The sequence below is a fragment of the Bos indicus genome, chromosome 10, assembly GCF_029378745.1.
Source record: "Bos indicus isolate NIAB-ARS_2022 breed Sahiwal x Tharparkar chromosome 10, NIAB-ARS_B.indTharparkar_mat_pri_1.0, whole genome shotgun sequence".
NCBI lineage: Eukaryota > Metazoa > Chordata > Mammalia > Artiodactyla > Bovidae > Bos > Bos indicus.
Genome location: NC_091769.1, coordinates 70,717,305 through 70,741,969, shown reverse-complemented (window position 1 = coordinate 70,741,969; position 24,665 = coordinate 70,717,305). Strand labels below are relative to the sequence as shown.

Here is a 24,665-nt window from a genome sequence, read left to right as displayed (position 1 = left end):
TCAGTCTTTGCCTTGAGCTATTGTTGAAATAACATCTCATCTTTCAGAAACCTAATGGTTCCAAGACTAGTGCTTGGGGATATAATCTGAAATCAGGATGAAATGCCCTGCTTAATGAGAACAGCAACATTTATAAAGGACTTCAAGGAAACCTGGGGTGAAGGATTTGGGTGAACATTGCTCCTGCAACAGTTGGGGCCCCAACCCATATCAGTCCGTTTATCAAAAAGTGTCTGAATTCCACTCTGCTGGCCTCACTGTGCCCTTGGCTTTTCCTCTGACCTTCTACTGCCTGCCCCACTCAAAGAGAAGCCAGCTCTCCACACCCTGGATTCCCACTGCATCCACCACAAGCTGTTCACAGTAGCCTGGGTTGCCTGTAAGCCTCCCTAGCCCACTGTCATCTGACCTTGTTAGCAGCTGTGGCTCAGGCTGCGTTCTCGTCAAAGACACCCTGCACCTGAATGATGGGGGCTGGGGAAGGCTAGCAGACCCCTGAACCCAGTTCTTTGTACCCTGCACCTGAGTGACGGAGGCTGGGTAGCAGACCCCTGAGCCCAGTTCTTTGTAATTTCACCCAAACCTTACAGAGAAACAATGCAAAATTATTCCAAATATAACATTTGGGGCTGTAATAACTGGAGATCAATATGAAATTCCTATCATTAGGGACTATAATAGTGGTGAGGTTGGTAGTCTATGGGAGAAGGCATCATAGCATGACTGAAACTGACATCCATCTGGAAGCAAGACACTCAATTAGTGTCAGAATGTGTGGTGCATACAAATTCTGTGTGTAATTATCAGACGCAGACGTAGTTTATTGTTATTCCAAGGCCTTATTTTTTGTGACAGCTTCGTATTATTAGAAGAGTCCTGTTCAGCACTAAAACCACTTCCAGCTGGTCAAAGATACCACCAACCTAGAGAGGGACTTGCAATTGAGGGCTGAATGCACCAGGGAAAGGAATCAAAATAAGAGGGCGAGTTTTATTCCATTGATTTTCTAGCCATGAAACAACCCAAAACACTTCCCCGGTCCTTATAATTTTTCTGTGCATTTAGCTGGGAAATGTGCATTTTCCTGGTAAAAACTAAATGAAAGTTTCAACTGACTTTTTGCTTCATCGGAAGATTTTCATTTAACATGTAAAACAGCCAACTCGTAGAGTTGGTTTTAAGGACCTCATTACAAAATGTGACTCCCCGCCTCTGCTCTCACACTGTGAGCTGAGCAGCTTTCAATTACTTGAGTCACGTGTACCTGAATGAGGTAACGGTTGAGTTTAAAGCAGTTAAGTGGAAAAAATTGTAATTATTTTTCTTTTACAGTTGAAGGGCATATATTAATTATTTTTATTTGAAAAACCAAATCATGTGATTGAAAACTAAATAATCAGTTCAGACTCACATCTGTGAAATAGCCACTGGATGCTTCGAAGGCAAGAAGCAGCTTAGACATCATATTATTTAAATATTTTCTAAAAACAGCAATAAATATGTCCTCAAACTGCAAATCTAACATAAATGCACTGTGTCAGCTAGACAAAGCTGCAAACCTAACATAAATTCATTTTTCTAAATAACCAACAAAAAATATATCTCAAATTTGCAAATCTAATGTAAATACACTTTGTCAACTTGAGACTAATGAACACAGAAGACGATGTAATGGTACAGTTCAGTCGCTTAGTCATGTCCCACTCTTTGCAACCCCATGAACCGCAGCACACCAGGCCTCCCTGTCCATCACCAACTCCCGGAGTCCACCCAAACCCATGTCTGTCGAGTTGATGATGCCATCCAACCATCTCATCCTCTGTCGTCTCCTTCTCCTCCAGCCCTCAATCTTTCCCAGCATCAGGGTCTTTTCAAATGAGTCAGCTTTCTGTATCAGTTGGCCAAAGTATTGGAGTTTCAGCTTCAACATCAGTCCTTCCAATGAACACCCAGGACCGATCTCCTTTACAATGGACTGGTTGGATCTCCTTGCAGTCCAAGGGACTCTCAAGAGTCTTCTCCAACACCACAGTTCAAAAGCATCAATTCTTCAGCACTCAGCTTCCTTTATAGTCCAACTCTCACATCCATACATGACCACTGGAAAAACCATAGCCTTGACTAGATGGACCTTTGTTGACAAAGTAATGTCTCTGCTTTTGAATATGCTATCTAGGTTGGTCATAACTTCCCTTCCAAGGAGTAAGCGTCTTTTAATTTCATGGCTGCAATCACCATCTACAGTGATTTTGGAGCCCAGAAAAATAAAGTCAGCCACTATTTCCACTGTTTCCCCAACTATTTGCCATGAAGTGATGGGACCAGATGCCATGATCTTAGTTTTCTGAATGTGAGCTTTAAGCCAACTTTTTCACTCTCCTCTTTCACTTTCATCAAGAGGCTTTTTAGTTCCTCTTCACTTTCTGCCATAAGGGTCGTGTCTTCTGCATATCTGAGGTTATTGATATTTCTCCCGGCAATCTTGTTTCCAGCTTGTACTTCCTCCAGCCCAGCGTTTCTCATGATGTACTCTGCATATAAGTTAAATAAGCAGGGTGACAATATACAGCCTTGATGTACTCCTTTTCCTATTTGGAACCAGTTTGTTGTTCCGTGTCCAGTTTTAACTTGTAAGCCTGAGCCAATACCAATGTGCATAAGAAGTCCCTCAGACACTGATATGGCAGGAAAAAAAAAAAAAAAATCAGAACGTCTCTGACCCAACCAAATATCTGTCCCCGCAAATGAAGAAGGGCTGGAGGCCCTTCCAGGTCATCTCATTGCCTGAAGACAGAGCAAATATTCCACAGAGATAAGAATCGCCTATCTGTCAGAACTGCTAGAGGTGAGGTCTCAGCCTTCCCTTGAAAGTCATCAAAATGCCTCTAGTCTCCATTGCTTTTACCCCCCCCTTTTTCATCCAGCCTGAATCCCCTTTGTTGTGACTGGAGTCTATCCCCTCTTGGTTTATCCTTAGTAAAGGCAAATAATATCAGTCACAACCATCTTCCACTAATAATCCATCATATCCTTATAACTGCATTATGCCCAACAGCAGACTTTTTCTTGATGAATTATCCCTGGTTCTCTAGCATCTCCTCTCAGGGCTAAATTTTTTTTAGCTCTTTAATCATTCCTATTTGAACAGTCTTCATGTGCACCCTCGGGATGTAAAGTCCAGGACTGGACACCATATCCCAGCTATGCACTAACAGTGCTGATGAGAATGCGGTTATGCCTAACAGACCAAGCAGAGACACAAGAGGAACAAAGACCAGAGATGGAAAGTCCCAACAGCCTTCCAGTCTTTGAGTCTGTTACCAAGGTGCCAAGCACCCCTGCTAATAATCACTTCTCTTTTATTGTTTAGGTTGGCTCCCTTATTTTCTGATACTTACAAACTTTTCTCACAAATACAGTATCTGGATTTAACAGCTGCTCCCATATATAGCTGCTTTAGGACTGACATGGCTCAGGTACAGAGCATGGCAAGAAAGAAGGTCTTAACAACAAAATGCCAAAGTTGGCCATTTGACCCTGTGTGGAGACTGTGTCCTAGAAACTCACTCTTCTATCTTTGACCCACCACCACTTAAGCCTCATGACTCCTATAGATTTGGTACTCCTAGTTAGCTTTGCCTAGAAGACTGATTCACTATTATCTTAGATAAAACACTCAACTTTCCCAACTGTGAAAGCCCTAGCCCTCTTTCCAGCCCTCACTAGGGCCACAATCATCTATTTCAATGCCATCATTTTACAGATGTGGAAACAGAGGCTGAGACAGACATAAAGTGACAACATCCAAATATATAGCATTGGAACATCCTTTCAGTCAATTCCTGCCAGTCAGTCTATGGCTTGCCCCTGAGTCACTGAACTCCTTCATAATGCTTAAATGGTGAGAGAATTTGCTATGCCAACTTTCAGCAATATGATGTCCGGCAAAGTGCTTTATGGTTCTCTGGCTGTTTCCCCATCTGTTTCTCAAGGTATTTTGTTTCTCTGAATGCCAGCTCCCATGGACACGTAGCCCTATGCCAATGGCCTTGACTACCAAATCACAAGGTTCCTTTTGTCTTCGACTTCAGTTTCCCTAAAAACAAAACAAAACAAAACGAACAACAAAAAAAGCCTACTTATTTTAACTCTGTAACTACTAAGAGTAAGAGCAGCTTCCAGGCAAAAAGATTAGCCCCTAGCAATATGAAGCATCTTTCTCACTATCTTTCCTTTTCTCCTATCAAAAAGAATAAAAATGATCCTTCTTAACATGCAGAATCCTATTTAATATGTGAATTCATTTCAAACCCCTGCTCTCCTAGATGAAAAACACTTTAGCATTATGAAATATTTATATTTCCACATAGAAATTATATTTGCAATTATTTCTCTTCCTTCCTTTCTTGCTTTTTTCTTTCCTTCCCTCCTGCATTTCTCTCCTCCTTTTTCTTCCTCAGGGTCACATCTCTGCATTCATCTCATCTGAATCTTCTGGTTTTATCTCAATCCACTTCCCCAGTTTCCTGTTTGATATCTAGCCTGAGTCTCTGCTATTCTGGCTACCTTTACCTTTTCCAAATTCCAGTTTTAGGGTCCTCTAAGAACTTAGTCAGGTTTTATTTTCACTTAATTTCCCATCAATCATTAACATTGTTCCTCAGCATTTACCTTGTATTTTGTATTTTAACAACTGGTCATATCAGAGGAGAGCTAACCTGACTTTCTTAGGCGATTTTGTTGTGCATATTTTGTGTCCTATTCTATTTCTAGTCTCTCTGTAGTCTACTCACATTTGCTGGGCCATTATATCTAATCCATTATCCAGAAAATGGAAATATAATACTAAGTGGCTTACTATAGCCCCCATTCCTTTCATAATGTCATAAAAATTTATAACACTTAAAAGCCAACGATCCCCGAGGTCATTTATTCTCAAGAAAGAACAAATTATTCTTGTGGAACAGAATCTATGTCAGATGTAGCTCTCATATTATAAGAAATATAACCTTAATGCACAACATCAGGGCAGCCTGCAAGCGCCCAGCATCCATTCAGTGTCCTGATGGTGCAAAGCCCATTACATGGAGGCAGGTGGGCTCTTACCATTCAGAGGTAAGGGCCTGTATTTCAGCAATTCACTTCAGCCTCCATATCAGATATGGCTTCACAGAGAGATAATGACCCCCTTCAAACAATAGGAAATAACTGAGAAAAGTCATTATGTCACCATTAAAAAATGTACTCGATTATCCAGTCCTAGCAGTTAGCTAATCTGAGTTTTATTTCAAAAGGCTCCTGAGTGGGAAAGCTTAAGCGCCACACATACCTAGCTCATGAAGTCATTGCTCTCCGTGGCCATCAGATAGTGGTAGCGGAATGCAAGCAACTGTGGAATGAGGGGTGAGGTAACGGGAATGAGGTAGCAGCTAAAGAAGTTCTAAAACTACAGCAGCTACACAGAGCTCTTTTTCTCCAACACCAACTGGAGAAACGACAGGTCCTCATCCGGCAGATGAGGGTTTTCTGCAAACACCAGCTGGCTTGAGAGCCATCTGCCTTCAAAGAGGCTCTCACCTGGGCTCCAGGCCGCTTCCTGGGGGAGCCCCAGGCTCTGAGCGATACCAATCCCCACTGACAGCCACCTCTCCAGACAGCCTCCTCTGGGAGGCACCAGTTGTCCAGGTATCAGATTCAGTCTTTCAGCCTCGGGCAAGGGTATGACTAACCTTTGCTGATGACCTTCTTTCAAGCCTTCTGCTCCCACTCAGTTCTAACTTCCTGATGAAAAGCACAGCACACAGGCTTTTCGAATCACTGAAAATTGGTCCTTCCACAATTTCCCAATAAAATATTAGGCAGCTGTAAAATAATGATCAGTTATATCTTGACCAAAGTTCACACTAGATTATTAAATTGAAATGCAAATTATAAAACATTAATTTGCTAGTGTTTTTTTAAAATAAATGGTTATGTAAATATATTTTTAAGGAGTTAAAATTTCTCTTAGGGCTTAATAACAAAATATGAACTATCCAAAGAAAGACAAATATTAAAAGATATCATTTATGGGATCTAAAACATAATTCAAATGAATTTATCTACAAAACATGATAGATCCACAGACAAAGGAAACAAACTTGACTACCAAAGGGAGAAGGGGTAGGGAGAGACAAATTAGGAATTTGGGATTAGCAGACACAAACTACTGTATATAAAATAGATAAACAACAAGTACCGACTGTATAGCCCAGAGAACTATATTCAATATCTTATAATAACCTATAATGGAAAAGAATCTGAATATATATATAACTGAATATATATGTGTATATATAACTGAATCACTTTGTTGTACACCAAAAACAAACAATATTGTAAATCAACTATATTTCAATTAAAAAAAAAGAAGAACTGTGGCGAACACTGGAGAGTGGAATTACAGATTACTTTTTTCTTTTTGCTCACCCCTGTTTTCTCATTGTTTGGTGAATGTGTATTATCTGTGTGCTTTTAAAAAATAATAATAAGAGAAAGAAACTCTCTGTAAATACGTGGAAGAGTTTTTCATTCCCCTTTTTTTGTACTGGAAACTTAGGAGACAACAGTTGTTGAACTGGTGTGGGAAGTGGGGCAGAGGAGGGAGGGGGGAGAACTATGGTGCCCTAACTCTGGAAGAAATTTCCATTGGCCACAAGGATTCCTTGAGTGCTCTGTGCCCCGTAAAAGAACAGAAGAGCCTTATAAAGAAAATTGAGGCCTTGGAGAACCACTGATTAAATACAGAAGAACCACAGGAGGCTTGAAGGGGGAAGTCCAAGTAACATGACTTTAAAGATTTGTTTCAAGGAAGTAAAAGTACCCGTTAAATAAAATATATTTATTTTGAAACTGTATTACTATGACCTTTTTTTCACAATCAAAAGTAGATAGATTTTATTCATCAGCAACATGATTTTATTTTTGTATTTTTACCACCTTTACCTAATATAAAACATCTGCTGCCCTTGGACTAGCTTCCAGTTCTGCCTACCACTCTCTGTGTACCCAGTCCCACCCCTCAGCTATGATGCCGTTCTCAACTATATCCTTTCAGTTGGTCTCCCTGTGCTTCATATCATCCATACAATTTGTTTGGTTTCAATAATATAAAAGCTTTATGTGATTATTTAAAATTTAATGTACGCATAGTTTCACCTCCTAAGATTTAAGTTCACTATGAGAGATCCTGCTAGTGGTCCCCCAAATACATTCTTTCCCTCTTCCAGAGTAACAGAGCTCCTGATTTTACCTAAGGCATATAGCCCCCAAAACAAAGCCCACATTTCGTCGCCTCCTCACCCTAGAATTGACAATGTGACTAAGTTCTGGCCAATATGACATAAGTAAAAGGGCTGTACGCAATTTAAAGAGAGGGAGCATGCTCTTCTTTTCTTTTTTCTTAGAAATGTTGATGCAATGGCCGGAGCTCAAACAGTGAGTTGGGACCCTAAAGTAAGTTAACATGCCAAGGAATACAAAGTTATAAGACACAAGCAACTGGGCCCTGATATTATGAACCTTCCTTAAACAGCCTGGACTGCTTTTCTCTAGATTTATTTTACGTAAGAAAGAAACTTTTCCAGTTTGCGTGCATGCTAAGTCACTTCAGTCATGTCCGACTCTGCAACCCTATGGACTATAGCCCACCAGGGTCTTCTGTCCATGGATTCCCCAGGCAAGAATACTGGAGCAGGTTGCCATGCCCTCCTCCAGGGGATCTTCCTGACCCAGGGATTGAACCCAAGTCTCTTATGTCTCCTGCATTTGCAGATGGGTTCTTTACCACTAGCTTCTCCTGGGAACCCCTTATCCAGTTTAAGCCACTATTATTTTGGGGTTTCTGTCACTCACTGATGACCCAAATTCGAACTGATAAAATTTTCATTCATTCTACAAACATTTTCTGAGCACCTACCAAGTGTCCAGCACTGAGCATCCTGGCTCTGGAAACACCAAAGCAGACAGGGTCCTTCTCTTGTCCTCCATTTGTGAAGCCTACATTACAGCTCAATATCTACACAGTTAGGCATCTACTAGGTGCTGAAATACCTGATCAACCAAGATCCCTCTCCTGCTTTTCTTGTGGTTTAAAACAGATTTTGTCTTCATGTCTGAGGATCTTTTGTACGAATAATGCTCAAAAAAAAAAAACAAACAAACAAACCCAAAACACAGTTCTTTTTTAAAAGAAATAAAATTACTTGATGAACCTATTCTGCTACTATACCTACTCCCCACGCCCTGAATTAAGCAACCACATTAACAAAGCCTATTGTTGCCTTTTAAATTAGAATAAACAAAGATGATGCCACGATGACAGCCCAAAACAATGCACTGTAGTGTTACCCATACCATATATGTCTTCTCAATAGGGAGGTGCACAAAACTGGTATAAAAATTAGATGAGATATTGTCTCAGAAATGGTTATTAAATATTAGCTATAACAGCTGATAACAAATATTAGCAGCTTTAAAAACAGTCATAATTTTAAATTCAGTAATTCCATTTCTGGGATTCTATCCTAAGAAAATAATCCTAAGTATGAGGGGAAATTTTATGAAAAAATGTTCATCCCAGAGTCATTTATAATAGGCACAAACTAAAGATCCAGTGACCTTCCCCTGCCACCTTCATTCCCATCCAATGGTGAGCTGAGGCCGAGCACTCTGGCCCAGGCGAGAGTTATAAACCCGGGACTAGATGGGAAGACGCAGACAGATTTGGGAAGAGGCAGAGAAGAGCGCAGAACTTGAGTCCGACTTCCTGGCAAGGCAGACTGAACGAGAAAGAAGAGTTCAAAATGTCAAGTCCATCAGAGTAGAGCAGAGTGAAAGAGCGGAAATGAGGCTTGACCCGAGATCAGGCTCCTTGAGGGAACATTCTAGAATGTGGATATTGGAGCCATGCCCTGAGATCCGGAGGGAAAGGGGAGGAAGAACCCTCCACGGAGCATCTCGGGCACACTTGGTGGGTGGGCTAGGAGACACTGGGTTCTGAATAGGAACAAAATATATTTCCATCATGAGTGGAAGGGCTAAATAAATTATTGAACACTGGAAGAAGACACTATGTAACCGTTACCAAATGCTGATTAGAAAGGCTGTAGTAATCAGAGAACAGTGCTCCACTATTGCTGAGTACATATGTTTATGTACTTAGTACATAAAATGTATTTGTTCTTGTTTAGTCACTAAGTCATGTCGGACTTTTGCGACCCCATAGACTGCATGCCCCTTCTGTCTGTCCATGGGATCTCCCAGATAAGAATACTAGACTGAGTTGCCATTTTCTTCTCCAGGAGATCTTCCCCACCCAGGGATTGAACCAGTGGCTTCTGCGTTGGTAGGTGGGTTCTTTACCACTGAGTCACCAGGGAAGCCCACATATAATGTATACTTATATATCTGCTGCTGCTCCTGCTGCTAAGTCACTTCAGTCATGTCCGACTCTGTGTGACCCCACAGACGGCAGCCCACTAGGCTCCCCTGTCCCTGGGATTCTCCAGGCAAGAACACTGGAGTGGGTTGCCATTTCCTTCTCCAACGCATGACAGTGAAAAGTGAAAGTGAAGTCACTCAGTCATGTCCGACTCTTAGCAACCCCATGGACTGCAGCCCACCAGGCTCCTCTGTCCATGGGGTTTTCCAGGCAAGAGTACTGGAGTGGGGTGCCATTGCCTTCTCCACTTATATATCTATTTGTATATAAAAATATAAGTACACACTATATGTATATAAAATGAACATGCAAGTACTTACATAAATACATGCATGGTATGCACTTTCATATAAATATGTGTATATGTATACATATGTATACATGTATATGGTAGTAGCTATGGTATATGCATAGGAAAAATATTTGGAGGAAACATCAAAACACTAATAATTGAGTAGGAAGATAAAGTAATGATAATTTTCCTTTTTTCTCTATTTTCTCAATTTCATTTAATTTGTAGATTTTCAACTTTTATATTTAAAAACTTGGATGTAAGGACAAAAAGAAAATTAGGCACATTTATCTAAATGTTACAGTGATACTCTTCCAGAAATTTGTTTCTGAAGAGTAAAATATGTGTATCTTAGGCAACAAGCCATATTTTCAGCCTCCTAAATCCTTTCCTCTAAATATCAACTGATGAGATTCCAGTGAAAGAATGTTCCTCCCTTGGACTACTTTTGGCTCTTTGGGAATAACTGTAACTCTTTCCTGACATGTGATATCATTTAGGGGACAAAACTCAAAAAAAAAAAAAAAAAAAAACTTGTTTATGGGATACATTCTAATGGTCAGCAATTACCTGGGTCCTTTCCAAAGGTTCTAACTTGCTCCCATGGTAAACCCTAATCAGGCATCATATAAAGTAATACAAAAGAAAGTGAAATGCTACAAATATAAAGTACTATATATTTTTTACATTGTATATTTTCTCAATTTTATTAAGAACTTCTTGACAGAATGGGAGTCATTTTAGTCCCTCAATTCACCAGAGCACAGGTTGATCTTTGGTTTTGGTAACTCTAGAGCTGTGAGCAGAATCAATTAATCTATAGCCAAATTGACCACATGATTATCAATGCCAACTATCAGGCCTGCCATAGACCTCCCATGAATCATCTGAATCCAACAAATTGAGGCAAATATTTAGAATAACACCCCTAGAAATAAAAGATTGATTTTTGAATTTTTAAAAATTTTTAAAGTTCCCTTAAACAATTGGGGAAATATGAATGTGAACTGGATATTAGACAAAATAAAAGTGCATTTATTGCACGTGGGAAGGTAGAGATCCTTGTCTTTAAAAATCAAGTGGCAAAACAGTATGAAAGGTATAATCTCATTCTGAAGAATCAGACACAACTTAGTAACTGAACAACAGAGGGACAAAAATACATAGAAGCGTAATTGGAAGGGGATTTGGACGGATATGCAATGAAGAGTTGGCAGGAATCATCTCTGGATAACAAAAATCATGTTTTTATAGCCTTATCTTTTTGCTTATTTGTATTTTTTAGACTTTCTATAATACACATACACTGTGTTTGTAATAATAAAAGAATATTTTCAATGGAAAAAAAGCCCCCTTCAGTTTTAAAAATAGACCTCTGCATTATCCTGGTCCTGGCTACATACAATACTCAGAACTAAATGTCAGAACCTATAGAAAGCCAGAAATGTGGGAAGCATTCTTTTAAGTAAAGAACATACATTCAGAAAGAAAATCCCATGGGGAAAAGTTGCTTTTGCAAGATTCCCTGCCCAAGTTGCCAGTGTAAAGCCTTAACACATTTTGCATAGTTTTTTGATACATAAATAGATTTTAGGGTTGTTTACCAAAACCAAGTTCACACTCTGATCATTTTGATGTTGCTACTGCTGCTGCTAAGTCGCTTCAGTCGTGTCCAACTCTGTGCGACCCCATAGACGGCAGCCCACCAGGCTCCCCCGTCCCTGGGATTCTCCAGGCAAGAACACTGGAGTGGGTTGCCATGTCCTTCTCCAATGCATGAAAGTGAAAAGTGAAAGTGGAGTTGCTCAGTCATGTCTGACTCTTCGAGACCCCATGGATTGCAGCCCACCAGGCTCCTCCATCCATGGGATTTTCCAGGCAAGAGTACTGGAGTGGGGTGCCATCGCCTTCTCCGAGTATCTATGCATAACATTCCCTTAAAATATAACAGCTAGATGAACTAGTGATATTTAAGACTTTTTTCATATTTTGGTAACCTTGAAATATTCATCTGTTATAGTTAAAAGGAAAGGTAAATTATTCATTGACCACTTGAGCAGTAATGATTCCAAAGCAGCTGTTATTTACCTGGGCAATGGTCCTCAACTTAAAATAATTATCTGAATCAGCTCTGGGCTTCATGCTGCTACTCCTTATGTTTAACAGATAGGTTGTAACAGCTCCAAAAAAACCACTGTGGGCCAACAAGTAAATAACCATTTTCAAAAATGTAATTATATACTATATTTATATTATAGTCAGAGATATGATGATCAGGTAAATAAATAAAAGTGACAGGTCTGAAACTAAACAAAATGACTCAAGGAAACAAAAGGCACTTTTATGCTACCTTTGAAGCAATATACACATGTGTAGAGAAAATTATTTTTCACTCAGCCCCAAAGGAAAGAATCAAAGAAATAAACAATTATATAGCTCCCTTCTATCCTACAAATTAAAGGTCTGCACCTAGAAAAAAGTAAAATAAAACTGACCATACCAATCCTAAATACACCTTCTTCCAGGTAAAGTATTTCCTTGCCTTTAATGACTTTTACTATGTCATGAGATTTAAAAACCAGAACACAGAAAGCCTTGTGTGTTTTTCAGAGTCGGGTGGGGAATTTGGGGGAAGCATATGATTGGCTTTCCTTCAGGATTCTGCTGCATCTTTGAAATCTATCCATATTAAAAATAAATAGGTCAGTGGATTCTGGTTCTACTATGGCAGCTAGTCCACCTACTGCTGCTGCTGCTGCTGTCACTTCAGTCCGACTCTGTGCGACCCCATAGACGGCAGGCCACCAGGCTCCTCTGTCCCTGGGATTCTCCAGGCAAGAACACTGGAGTGGGTTGCCATTGCCTTCTCCGAGTCCACCTACTAATTACAACTAAAAACTCTGACAAAAATACGGGGAGAAAAAACTACCTGAGGACTGTGAAAGTAAACAAAAGCAGCTGGATGGGGGGATGGGTGTGCTTTCCATTTTTTCCTTTTCTCATGCAGCTTCATCCTAAGAATTGGTCCCAGTTTCAAAGCAATGTGTGGAATAGGCAGCTAAAATTCCAATAGAAAACGTCTTTCTAGCCAGAGAAACCAGGAAATGATCACCCTGTGGTGTGAAGTGAGTAGGAGAAACCTCAGAGGAGAAAAAAGCTAGAGAAAGGGGGTCCCCCACTTCTGTGTATGAAACCCTTGGCTCAATCTAACATTTGAGTCAAGTATGCAAGGTACCGACTCAAACCAACATCAGCAAAGGCTCTGAGAATTTAAATGAGATAGGAACCACCAACCTAAGTGTCAGACTAACCCTTGAACTGTGCAGGTACCCAACAGACCCAAAGCACCACAGCAAAGGTTTATATAAATGAGTGAGAGTTAAACCACTGCCCACAAAGGTGAGAAGAACTTAGGGTCAGAGCCTAACAAGATTAACTGCCTGGTAAAGCAAAAACATCAACATTCCCCTGAGGATTATAAACAGACTCTGAACCTATGCAATATTACTCTGACAAGTTCAGGATACAATCTGAAATTACTTGACAACCAAAGAAACGGGAAAATATGACCGGATCTCAAGGGGAAAACAATCAACAGATGCCAACCTCAAGATCAGTTAAATGTTGAAACGATCAGAGACTTTCAAGTAACTACTGTAACTATGCTCCATGAGGAAAATACATTTGAAATGAATGGATAGAGATTCTCAGTAAAGAAACAGAAAGTACAAAAAAAGAAAAAAAAAAAAAGCAAACAAACAAAAAATCCAACTGGAAACTTTAAAACTGAAAAATACAATATCCAATTTTTTTTAGAATTCACTAGATGGGCCAAATAGCAGAAAATAGATAGGTAACAAGGGAAAATGAAAATAGATCAATAGAAATCATCTAAACTGAAAAACAGAAAGTATTGGAAAAATGAACAAGGTTTCCAGATCTTTCAGTTCAGTGGCTCAGTCGTGTCCGACTCTTTGCGACCCAATGAATTGCAGCACGCCAGGCCTTCCTGTCCATCACCAACTCCCGGAGGTCACTCAGACTCACATCCATTGAGTCGGTGATGCCATCCAGCCATCTCATCCTCTGTCGTCCCCTTCTCCTCCTGCCCCCAGTCCCTCCCAGCATCAGTCTTTTCCAATGAGTAACTCTTCGCATGAGGTGGCCAAAGTACTGGAGTTTCAGCTTTAGCATCATTCCTTCCAAAGAACACCCAGGACTGATCTCCTTTAGAATGGACTGGTTGGATCTCCTTGCAGTCCAAGGGACTCTCAAGAGTCTTCTCCAACACTCCAGATCTTTAGGACAATATCAAAAAGTCTAAGATTGGAATTCTACAAAGCAATTACTAAACCTAATAAATGAATTTAGCAGGGTTTAAGGTCAATAATGTTATTGTTGTGCTCAATCATTCTGACTCTTTGCAACCCCACGGACTGCAGCCTGCCAGGCTCCTCTGTCCATGGAATTTTCCAGGCAAGAATACTGAAGTGGGATGCCATTTCCTTCTCCAGGGGATCTTCCCGACCCAGGGATTGAACCAGCATCTCTTGCATCTCCTGCGTTGTTAGGCACTTTTTCCACTGCGCCAGCTGGGAAGCCCTTACAGTCAATATAGAATATCAATTGTATTCTTATATATATATATCACCAGCAGACAATTAGAAAATAAAATTTTCACACTTCTATTTACAGTATCACCAAAAATCATAGAATGCATAGAATTAATCTAACAACAGATGACTAAGACCTTTATACTAAAAACTATAAAACATTGCTTCAGAAAATTTAAAAGACCTAAATAAATGAATAAATACTGCAAATTTATGGATGGAAAGGCTATTTTTAAGATGGTAATACATCTATGGTGAACTACATTCCATGTGATACCAATAAAAATTTTGGCAGGGTTTTGTTGTTTGGTAGAAATTGATAAGCTGATTATAAAATTTAAATAATAATGAAAAGGATTAAGAATAATCAAAGGATTTTAAAAGAATGAAAATGACAAAGCAAAGTTGAGAGGACTTGCCCTACCTGATTTCAGCAATTACTGTAAAGCTACAAAAATCAAGTCAGTTGATACTGGTGAAAAAATAGGCATACAGATAAATGAACTAGAATAGAATCCAAACATATGTGTGTGTGTGTGTGTGTGTGTGTGTGTGTGTGTGTGTGTGTATGTATATATATTTCAATTTTTTTACAAAGGTGCCAAGTCAGAAGTGAAAATCATTTCAATGAATAGTACTAGACTGAAAGTATGTGTTTGGAAAATTGAACATCTGTCCTTACCTCCCATTATATCCCAAAAATTAACTCAGAATATGTCATTTGATCTACATGGAAACCTAAAACCATAATATTTCTAGAAGAAAGCATAGGAGAAGATCTTCACAACCTTGGATTAGGAAAACATTTCTTAGATGGGATGCTAAAATCACAAACCATAAAAGAAAAAATAAAAAGCTGGACTTGATTAATATTACAGATGTCTGTTCCTCATAAGACACCATTAAAGTGAAAAGGCAAGCCATGGACTAGGAGAAAATACTCACAATACTCATCAGAGGACTTTTATATTAAATTTTTAAAAAAGAAAAACTCTCACAATGCATTATGAGAAGCCCAACAACCCATAGACAAACTATGTGAACAGACACTTTGTCAAAGAAGATAGGTAGATGGCCAATAAACACATTAAAAGGTGTTCAACATTCTTAGTCATCAAGGAAGTTCAAATTAAGACCACAATAGGATACCACTACACATCCATTAAATTGGCTAAAACTAAAAAGACGGAGCACACCAAATGATAGTAGGGATATGAAGCAACTGAAACTCTCATTATGTCACTTATAAGAATGTAAAATAGTACAACTCGTTTGGAATACATTTTTGCAATTTCTACAACATTCACCTACCATAAGACCAACACATTTCATTTACCCAAAGGAAACAAAGACATCTGTCCACACAAAGACCTGTACATGAACGTTCTTCACAGATTTATTTATAATATCCCCAAACTGGAAATAACCCAAATGTCCATCAACAAGTAAACGGGATAAACAAATCATTATTTATCTGTATAGAAGAATACAACTCAGCAATAAAGCAGAAAAGAACTATTGAGACATGAAGCAATATACATAAACCTAAAAATCATTATGAAGAATGAAAAATTCAGGCAAAAGAGGGTACACACTGTTTAATTTCATTTATACAGAATTCTAGACAACACAAAGTATTCTATAGTGACAGAAAGCAGATCAGTGATTTTCTGGGGAAAGGGGTGGAGGGCAAGAGAGAGAGACAGGACACAAAGATCTCAAGGAAACTTTTGAGAATGATGGAAGTTTCATTGTTTTGATTGTGATGATTACATAATTATATAAGTATGTCAAAACTGATCAAATTGTAAAGTTCAAATATGTGCATTTTACCATACTTCAGTTGTACCTTGATAATACTGTACCAAAATGAGAGAAGGAAATGAGAATGCAACTTATTGGCAAAGGCAATGAATGGGTGCCTGTATGGATTTTATTTCCAGCCCTTTGATGGGCTAGATAACCTAATCATTTCACTGTAAAACACTTAGAAATGATGGGTGAACTATTAACAAACATCCTCATACGTGTGTATTGACTTCACTACAAATGCACCCAAGTTCGGTCTACCTTTGGAGAGTAGAGGGAGAAGTTTCTGGTCCCTGAAGCAAGGCACATGAGGACAAGGACTTGTAGCATTTGGGACTGAGACCTCTTCATATTTTCTACAGGCACAGAAGGGATACACCCTCAGCGAAGGGTTGGTCCAAGAAAAAAATTTCACTTCCTGGCCCAGGATGAAAATAAAGATGCTCTTCTGCCGTGGGAAATGTCTCCTCTGAGAACATGTAACCAGCGTACTTCCATGTGGGTTTAGGATTTGCACTTGTACTACCTCTGTGGGCAGGTAACCCCAACACAGACAAATGAACTTAAAAGTGGTCCAGCGTGGATATGTCCCTAAGGCACCTAGGAGAAAAAAAGACAAAGCTCCTCGGTATGGCCAAATCCTTAATCAAGCCTCACAAGATTTCCCCCAATAATAACCCACTGAAGTGACCTAACAGTAAAAAATAATAAAATACAGTGAACAAAATGCCAGGCTGGATGAAGCACAAGCTGGAATCAAGACTGCCAGGAGAAATATCGATAACCTCAGACATGCAGATGACACTACCCTTATGGCAGAAAGCAAAGAGGAACTAAAGAGCCTCTTGATGAAAGTGAAAGAGGAGAGTGAAAAGGCTGGCTTAAAACACAACGTTCAAAAAACGAAGAGCATGGCATCCAGTCCCTTCACTTCATGGCAAATAAATGGGGAAAACAATGGAAACAGTAACAGACTTTATTTTCTTGGGCTCCAGAATCACTGAGGAAGGTGACTGCAGCCACGAAATTAAAAGATGCTTGCTCCTTGGAAGAAAAGCTATGACAAACCTAGACAGCATATTAAAAAGCAGAGATATCACTTTGCCAACAAAGGTCCATATGGTCAAAGCCATGGTTCCTCTAATAGTCAGGTATGGATGTGAGAGTTGGACCGTAAAGAAGGCTGAATGACAAAGAATTCATGTTTTCAAACTGTGGTGCTAGAGAAGACTCCTGAGAGTCCCTTCAGCAGCAAAGAGATCAAACTGGTCAATCCTAAAGGAAATCAACCCTGAATATTCATAGGAAGGACTGATGCTGAAGCTGAAGCTCCAATACTTTGGCCACCTTATGCGAAGAGCCAACTCATTGGAAAAGATCTTGATGATGGGAAAGATTGAGGACATGAGAAGGGGCTGACAGAGGATGAGATGGTTGGATGGCATCATCGACTCAATGGACAAGAATCTGAGCAAACTCTGAGAGATAGTGAAGGATGGGGAAGCCTGGTGTGCTGCAGTCCATGGGGCTGCAAAGAGTAGGACACTGAACAATAACACATGAGAAAACTAAAAAGGCAGTAGGTCTGCAAGTGTACAGCACTTGGGTAACACTTTTATTGCTAAATATTAGAATTTTTCTAAGTAGGGCAAATAAGTAGCCCCATAAAATCTGGTGCCTTTTTCTTCAGTGAGGAAGTACTTGGAACCCCATTAGAAGCAGAGAATTATATTCATGAAAGAATAAGTTACAGAATGATAAATATAGACCGGGACCTGGTTTTGAAGAAAAAATATAATGATAATATATGTTTGTACACATAACACAGTATGGAAATATACACACCAACATTATTAAAGGGTAGGATTTGAGGAAGATTAAGAGTGCAAACATATGTACATAAACTGACAGTTTTTCCTTCTGACAATGAGAATTTGTAATTTATTTAAATAAAGAAAAATATTTTAAAGAGTTCTTTTGTCTGAAATAACAAGTATAACAAGGTATACTTGTCATTGAAAATAATGGACAAAATCCAATTTTCTAAAATCCAATTTTCCAATTTTCTAGTACTACAACCGGGAGTTGGTGATGGACAAGGAGGCCTGGCGTGCTGAGATTCATGGGGTCGCAAAGAGTCGGACATGACTGAGCGACTGAACTGAACTGAACTGAGTAGTACAACTGTTAGCTACAGATAAGTCAAGCAACAGACAGAAGTGGACAAACCCAAGGTTCTTTGAAAATCCTGTTTTTCTCACTTCTCTTTCTTTGGTGTTCTGTCACCTAAAATTTAATTATTCAGAAGCTGGTTTTTAGAAAGAGTCCCCCTTCTGTGCTTATTGAGAACAACCTGGACATGATTCAAGAACTGACTGTAGGTCACAGCTGCCTTACACAATAAACTTTATAACTTGCCCCCAAAAAGATTGGATCACACATAGCATTAGAAAAGATGGTCAGATCATCTGCTTGTTTGTCCTTGGCTTAGATTTAATCAGGCAACCAAAGAAATTCTAGTCAAAGAAGAATGACTACATGTAAAAACATACAAATATGAAAAGACTAGCAACTCTACATTTTCAAAAATTGTCTGAGATGTCTTCTTAAAAAAAGAACTCTTGTTGGGAAAAAAAAAAAAAGCCTTATCTTTATAAGCCTCAGAGAAATAATTTGCTATAGTTTCAAAGTTAAAAGCCTTCTTAGAGATAAGAGAGAAATACAGAAAAGAGACCACTTCCAAGACAGAATAAAAAATGGATAGTTACCAGATTTTTGTTACATTGAAATTTAGCATCTGAAAAATCATTTTAATAGAGTACAATTTCTCATATTTCAAATAGATGAGACTGAGCTGACTCCACAGTCTTTTAATGAAATTTATCCTCTCACTGGTCAAATTTGGGACATGTTGAGCATCAAAAAGAACAATACACATAAGTGATTATAAAGTATTAAATGAGTAAAAATCCACGAATTCACCATGCTCGTTTAAAGAGACAAAGGGAAAAAAATAAGGAAAGTTCCTTTTTGTATCATGTCACCCAATAAAAGTAGAAGGAAAGATATTTACAAAACCACCATGTTGCATCCCCAAGGCAATAACTGATTCAGGCAAGTATCAGCAAAGTAAACTCAAGCCATTAAGTCCAAAGTTATGAAGAATAGGATATACATACACACTGTACCAAAGAATCACTCACAAATATTAACCATCAGCAAAGAGGAAAAACAAAACCTTTACAGTGGAGAAAGCTCTGCTCACTAACTTGACCAAGGGATCACTCTTAAATTCAGTAATAGTAGGTAATCTGATATTCTGTTTCTTGATGTGAAGCAATAAAAGCAGCAAGGTCATTAGTGAAATTTTCTTTCCAAGAATGTTTAACTTAAACCCAATCAAGCCCTCACAGTTTACAGGAAATAGAGGGACTAGAAGATGTTAAAAAAAAAAACAAAAAACAAAAAAACACATACACACACAAAGAAACAACCAAATCCAGAATGGGGCTCTTCTACAAGACAACTGTGCTGACTTTAACAACTAAATGTCATTGTAAAAAAATATGGAGAGGCTATTCTAAGATTAAGATCCTGACGCTGGGAAAGACTGAAGGCAGGAGAAGGGGCAACAGAGGACGAGATGGTTGGATGGCACCACCAACTCAATCGACGTGAGTTTGAGGAAACTCCAGGAGATGGTGAAGGACCAGGAAGCCTGGTGTTCTGCAGTCCGTGGAGCTGCAAAGAGTCGGACATGACTGAGCAACTGAACAACAACAAATTCTAAGACTAGGGATCTATAACCAAATGCAGAGTATAACTGACTGAATCCTGGTTGGACGGAGAAGTGAAGCTGCTATTTAAAAATCCTGAAACAAATTGGAAAGCTATTGAACAGAGATTAAACATTTGATATTAAGAATTATTGTCAATTTTCATTAGGTGTGATCATGGTGTTGTGGTTACATAGGAGAATCGCCTTGTTCTTAGGAAATACCTGGTTTTTATAAATGAAACATCATGATGCCTGAAATTTACTCTAAAATAATGTAGTAGTGTAGTAGGGAGAGGGAAGATTACCAAATCTATCTTCAACCCACAAAACCAGCAATATGGTTTAATCTAATCTATTTATATAGAGTGTTAAACCATGCATGGCAAAATCTTAACAATTGTTGAATCTAGGTGGTGGCTACACAGGTGTTTATTGTACTATCCTTTCAACTTTTGCATGTTGACAATTTTGCATACTTAGAAGTTGAGGGAGAGAGGAGGTTTTCACAGAAATATTTTCCTTAGAAGAGCTCTATTAAACATACCTTCAATTTTAAAGAAGCACCTTAACCATTCTCAACAAGTGAATTGCTTGTCCTCATTTGTTTATGTACCATCCATTCAAATACTCTTAAAATCTGCCTTAATTATTATAAATAATATTTCAAATGCTAGAATAGGCCTAATATAAATCCCACAATAATCAGCACAAGATTTATAGGTGTAAACATCTGGTTTTATACCCAAATAACAAACTTAACAGCAGGAAAACAAATCGTTTATTACAGCATATAATGTGTTATATTAAATTTACACAAAGATATATAAAAACACATACTGTTTATATCATACAGTCATTTAACATCAACAGGAATATCAAAACAAATACTACTCATGCACAAAACATGCATATATTGGTATAAAAAAGCAATTTTACACAATACTGTTTACCAAAAAAATTTTTTTTAAAAAAAGCCCTTCCAAGACAGGGTCAGTGGTCCAATCTGGACTGGATTGCACTAATATGTTTGGGCTAATGTTTAGATGGCACAGTGCTCTGTGAGCAGTTCTGAGCTTGGAGTCGCACCCAAGAGTTATTTCATTAGGAGTGAATTTCTCTGCACCCAATGACGAAAAGTTATACCAAAGGCAAGTCTCCAAGGGAGAAATGGTTGGATCTGCTGTAAATTAGAGAGGCGGGAAAAAGGCATCAATGTTGGGTAAATGGCCCTAGAAGGGGTTACTGTAACCAGGGCCTAGGCACCAAGGGTGGCAAAGGTTTTAGCGAATCCTTTTAAGGTATTACCAGCCTCCCTACCCAGATCACCTTTCTGGATGTAGGGTGTGGTCTTCAAGTTCTGAGTCCAGTAAACCAAATAGTTCTGAGAAGAAAACAAAATGGGGCTACATCTGAGAAAAGCAGAATATATAAAAAATGACAGAAAACCACGACTGCCCCTTGTATCTGCTTCACACAACTGTATGTGATACCCCCAACAGGAAAACCCTCATGGCGACGCTGCCCTGAAGAACCAAAAATAGCAAATGCATGTCCTCAAATGCCATCCACCTGACCTCCAGATCAAAAGGTCTCAGCCACTTAACACCTGAACATCAAAACCTGTGCCTTCACAGATGCTCAGACCATTTCAAAGAAAAATCATCTGATACCACAAAATCCACTCACTGTCACCACCATAAGAAACTCAATATTCACTTCTAACCAGCAAAAAAAAAACATTCTTTACCTTCCATTAAAGGCACTAGTGTCCATACGTGACGAAGATGAGACAAAAATTCACCTCGGTTTTCTTTTAACCAAAGGAAAGCACTCCGTGAAATTATTACACACAAAAAAGGAAGACACCACCGACTGGCGGGGAACTAGAAAGCCCCGCTCTACACGGAGGATGTGCCTCAGACCGTCGTCATCAGTTTCAAAGAGCCCGATCGAAAGCGGAGGATCTTCTTCTTGAGGTTGTGCGAGGCCTTAATCTTGACGAAGGTTTTGGTGGGGTTGTGGCGAAGGTCGGAGGCCGGGACCGGCTGCAGGGGGAGCGTCTGCACGAACTGGGACCAAATCAAGCCCCCGCTCTCCTCCGAGTCGCTGGTGCTCGTGCTGTCGCCCACGAAGTCGCCCTCGCTCACGCTGGACTCGCTGTCGCCGAAGCAGTTGGTGGTGTAGTTGCTGCGCTCGTCCTCGCTGGTGTCCAGCACAGTGGAGTGGAACAGGGACTCGCACTCGGCCGAGTACTCGGAGTCGCTGGCCGCGTACGCGTAGGGGCTGGCGTAAGGCCCGGCCGCAAACAGCCCCGCGGGCTCCCGTCGGCCCCGCCGCGCGCGCCGCAGCGCCTCCTCGTACGACACCTCGGCGGCCGACCTCCACCGCCGCGAGTCGGTGCGCTTGTGCTTGGGCTTGGCCACCACCGCCTCCCGGCCGTGGCCGTGGCCGTGCGCCCGGCTCCCTGCGCGGTGGCCCGCCCCCAGAGGCCGGCTGGGGAGCCCCGCGTCCGGCTGGCCGCCCCCGCCCCGCCGCGCCTTAGCCGGGGCTCGCCGCAATTTCTTATTTGTATCCGTGTCGTCGGGGAACCGACACTTCTTGCCGGCCACCCGGGCCTTCTCCCTCACGGGGGGCAGAGCACTTTCCGGCCCGTGGACGGCCAGCGCCCGGTGCTTCACGGCGGAGCCCCTCAGGGCGGCCGCGGGGCGCGCACCCCGGGGCGGCCTGACCCCCGGAGGCGGCGCCAGGACGGGCGGCGCCTTCCCCGGGGGCCCTTCCTCCAGGCTCTGAGAAGAAGAGCCCTCGCTTCTGAAATCCAGGGCCGGCCGCTCTTCCGCCGGGAAAGTGGGGGGCAGCAGGGCTGAGGCGGCGGGAGGGGGCGCCAGAGTGCCTGCCTGCGGGCTGTTTTTCTGTGGCACCTTTTTCAGTGGCTGGACCACTTTGTTCTCTTGCAGCGGTGCGAGGACCCTCCCAGGGCTCTCTTTCGGAGAGGCAGCTGGGATCTGCCCGCTTTCCTTAGAGGACTCCCCTGTCCCAGCGGGGGGACACCTCGCATGTTCCTGGGAGACGGGCTTGGCATTTTTGGGCAAATGCTTACCTTGAAGTTCGGTAGCAGTGCCTGGAGAACAGCCTTCAGGCGCGGGCAACCTCTTGCTTTCCAGAGGTTCTGGCTTTGATTCTTTTGACCACTGTTTTGGTGGGGAGAAGCCCCCATTGTCCAAAGAAGGGATGCCTCCGGAGGGCAAAGGCACCTGTTTCGAATTCTTAAGGTTCCCATTGTTGCCCTGTGAGACACCCCCAGTCACTCTGACACAAACGCTCCCATTCCTCAGAAGCCCCTTCGTGGGGTCAGCGTTCACACTGGTCCTCGGTTTGTTGGTCCTTACTGGGTGGGTTTTTTTCTGGACCAGGCTCAGAATGTAACCATCCATCTTCTTGCTGGATGAAGGATGGGGAGCAGACCACAAACTGCTTGGAGATGGTGAGTTAGTGTCTGTCTTGACGGCGTCCAGCTCAGATCCCACACAAACGTCGTTGGCATGGTTACCAAGCCGCTCCTCTTCCCTCAGTGGGTTGCCAGTCAGGCAAAGGAGGAACATTGGGCTCTGCACGGCCACAGCATGAAGTGGACTGGGGTAGCGATACACATCATTCCCATTTTTAGACACCAGATCGCACTGGTACTTGGGATTCACATCTGCAATGACAGCAAGGGAATTAGATTGTGGTGTGGAGGGGGAACAGTCAACTGCCCTTGAGGCCTGGTCTTCACAATGGCCTTCTTTATATTCCAGCCATCCTATGAGATCTGAAAAACATTTAAAGGTACACACTCTGAAGAAATGAACTGGTCAGCACCAGCTTGATCAGGCCAGTTTCTATGAAGACAATTTCAGAGGTAGTGAGAGAATAACAAAGAATCAACAAATATAAGACAATACTACTCTAGTAGTATTTCATATACAGTTCATACTACTAGATGAGGAAAAAAATAATCAACAAAGGAATTTTTAACAAGATATAACTCTGAATGAAAAATATTCAGCCATTAAAAATGCTTTCAAACTATTGAATAATATATGGAAAACACTTTAAAGTGGAGTGAAAATCATAACTTTATAATTTTACTAAGACTGGATATAGTCAAAGAAAAACGTCTGAAATGAAGCATGTGAACATGCTAATAGTAGCATCTCAAAGTGCTGGGAAAGCAAGTAATGGTACGTTCTTCTTTTTCTATTTTCTAACTTTTCAATAAAAGTATGCTGGAGAAGGAAATGGCAACCCACTCCAGTACTCTTGCCTGGAAAATTCCATGGACTGAGGAGTCTGGTAGGCTACAGTCCATGGGGTCACAAAGAGTCAGACACGACTGAGCGACTTCACTTTCACATATGTACTGCATTTATAACTGGAAAAATAAACGTTTTTTGAGCCATTCTTTCTCTGGGCCACTTTCCCTTCTGTGTTCTATTCCTGGTTTCCCTTTAAGTACTTGAGATAAACTATACTTTCATGGGCTTTCTCCTGATTTTGAATTTTTTTTTAGACCTAATTCTTAATGACATGTGTTTGAATATAACTGTCAATTGAAAGGTCAGGGAAACTAATTTCAATCAAAACTAAATTTAAATAATAATCACCTTATGTTTTTAATAGTTATACTAAAAAATAAAGCACAATATTTTATGA

At 40.6% G+C, this 24,665-nt stretch overlaps 1 protein-coding gene across 2 annotated transcripts in view; it reads right to left on the bottom strand.

Annotated features, from left to right (window-relative positions):
- Positions 1-970: 970 nt before the first annotated feature.
- Positions 971-24,665, bottom strand: part of DACT1 (dishevelled binding antagonist of beta catenin 1) — a 30,641-nt gene continuing 6,946 nt past the window's right edge. Inside the window, exon 4 of one of the 2 annotated variants that reach the window (XM_070797673.1) lies at positions 971-23,781. In XM_070797673.1, the coding sequence (XP_070653774.1) occupies positions 21,890-23,781 (1,892 nt within the window). In that variant the 3' untranslated portion in view covers positions 971-21,889. The remainder of the gene's footprint in view (positions 23,782-24,665) is intronic. The other variant, XM_019967867.2, reaches the window with a different exon arrangement.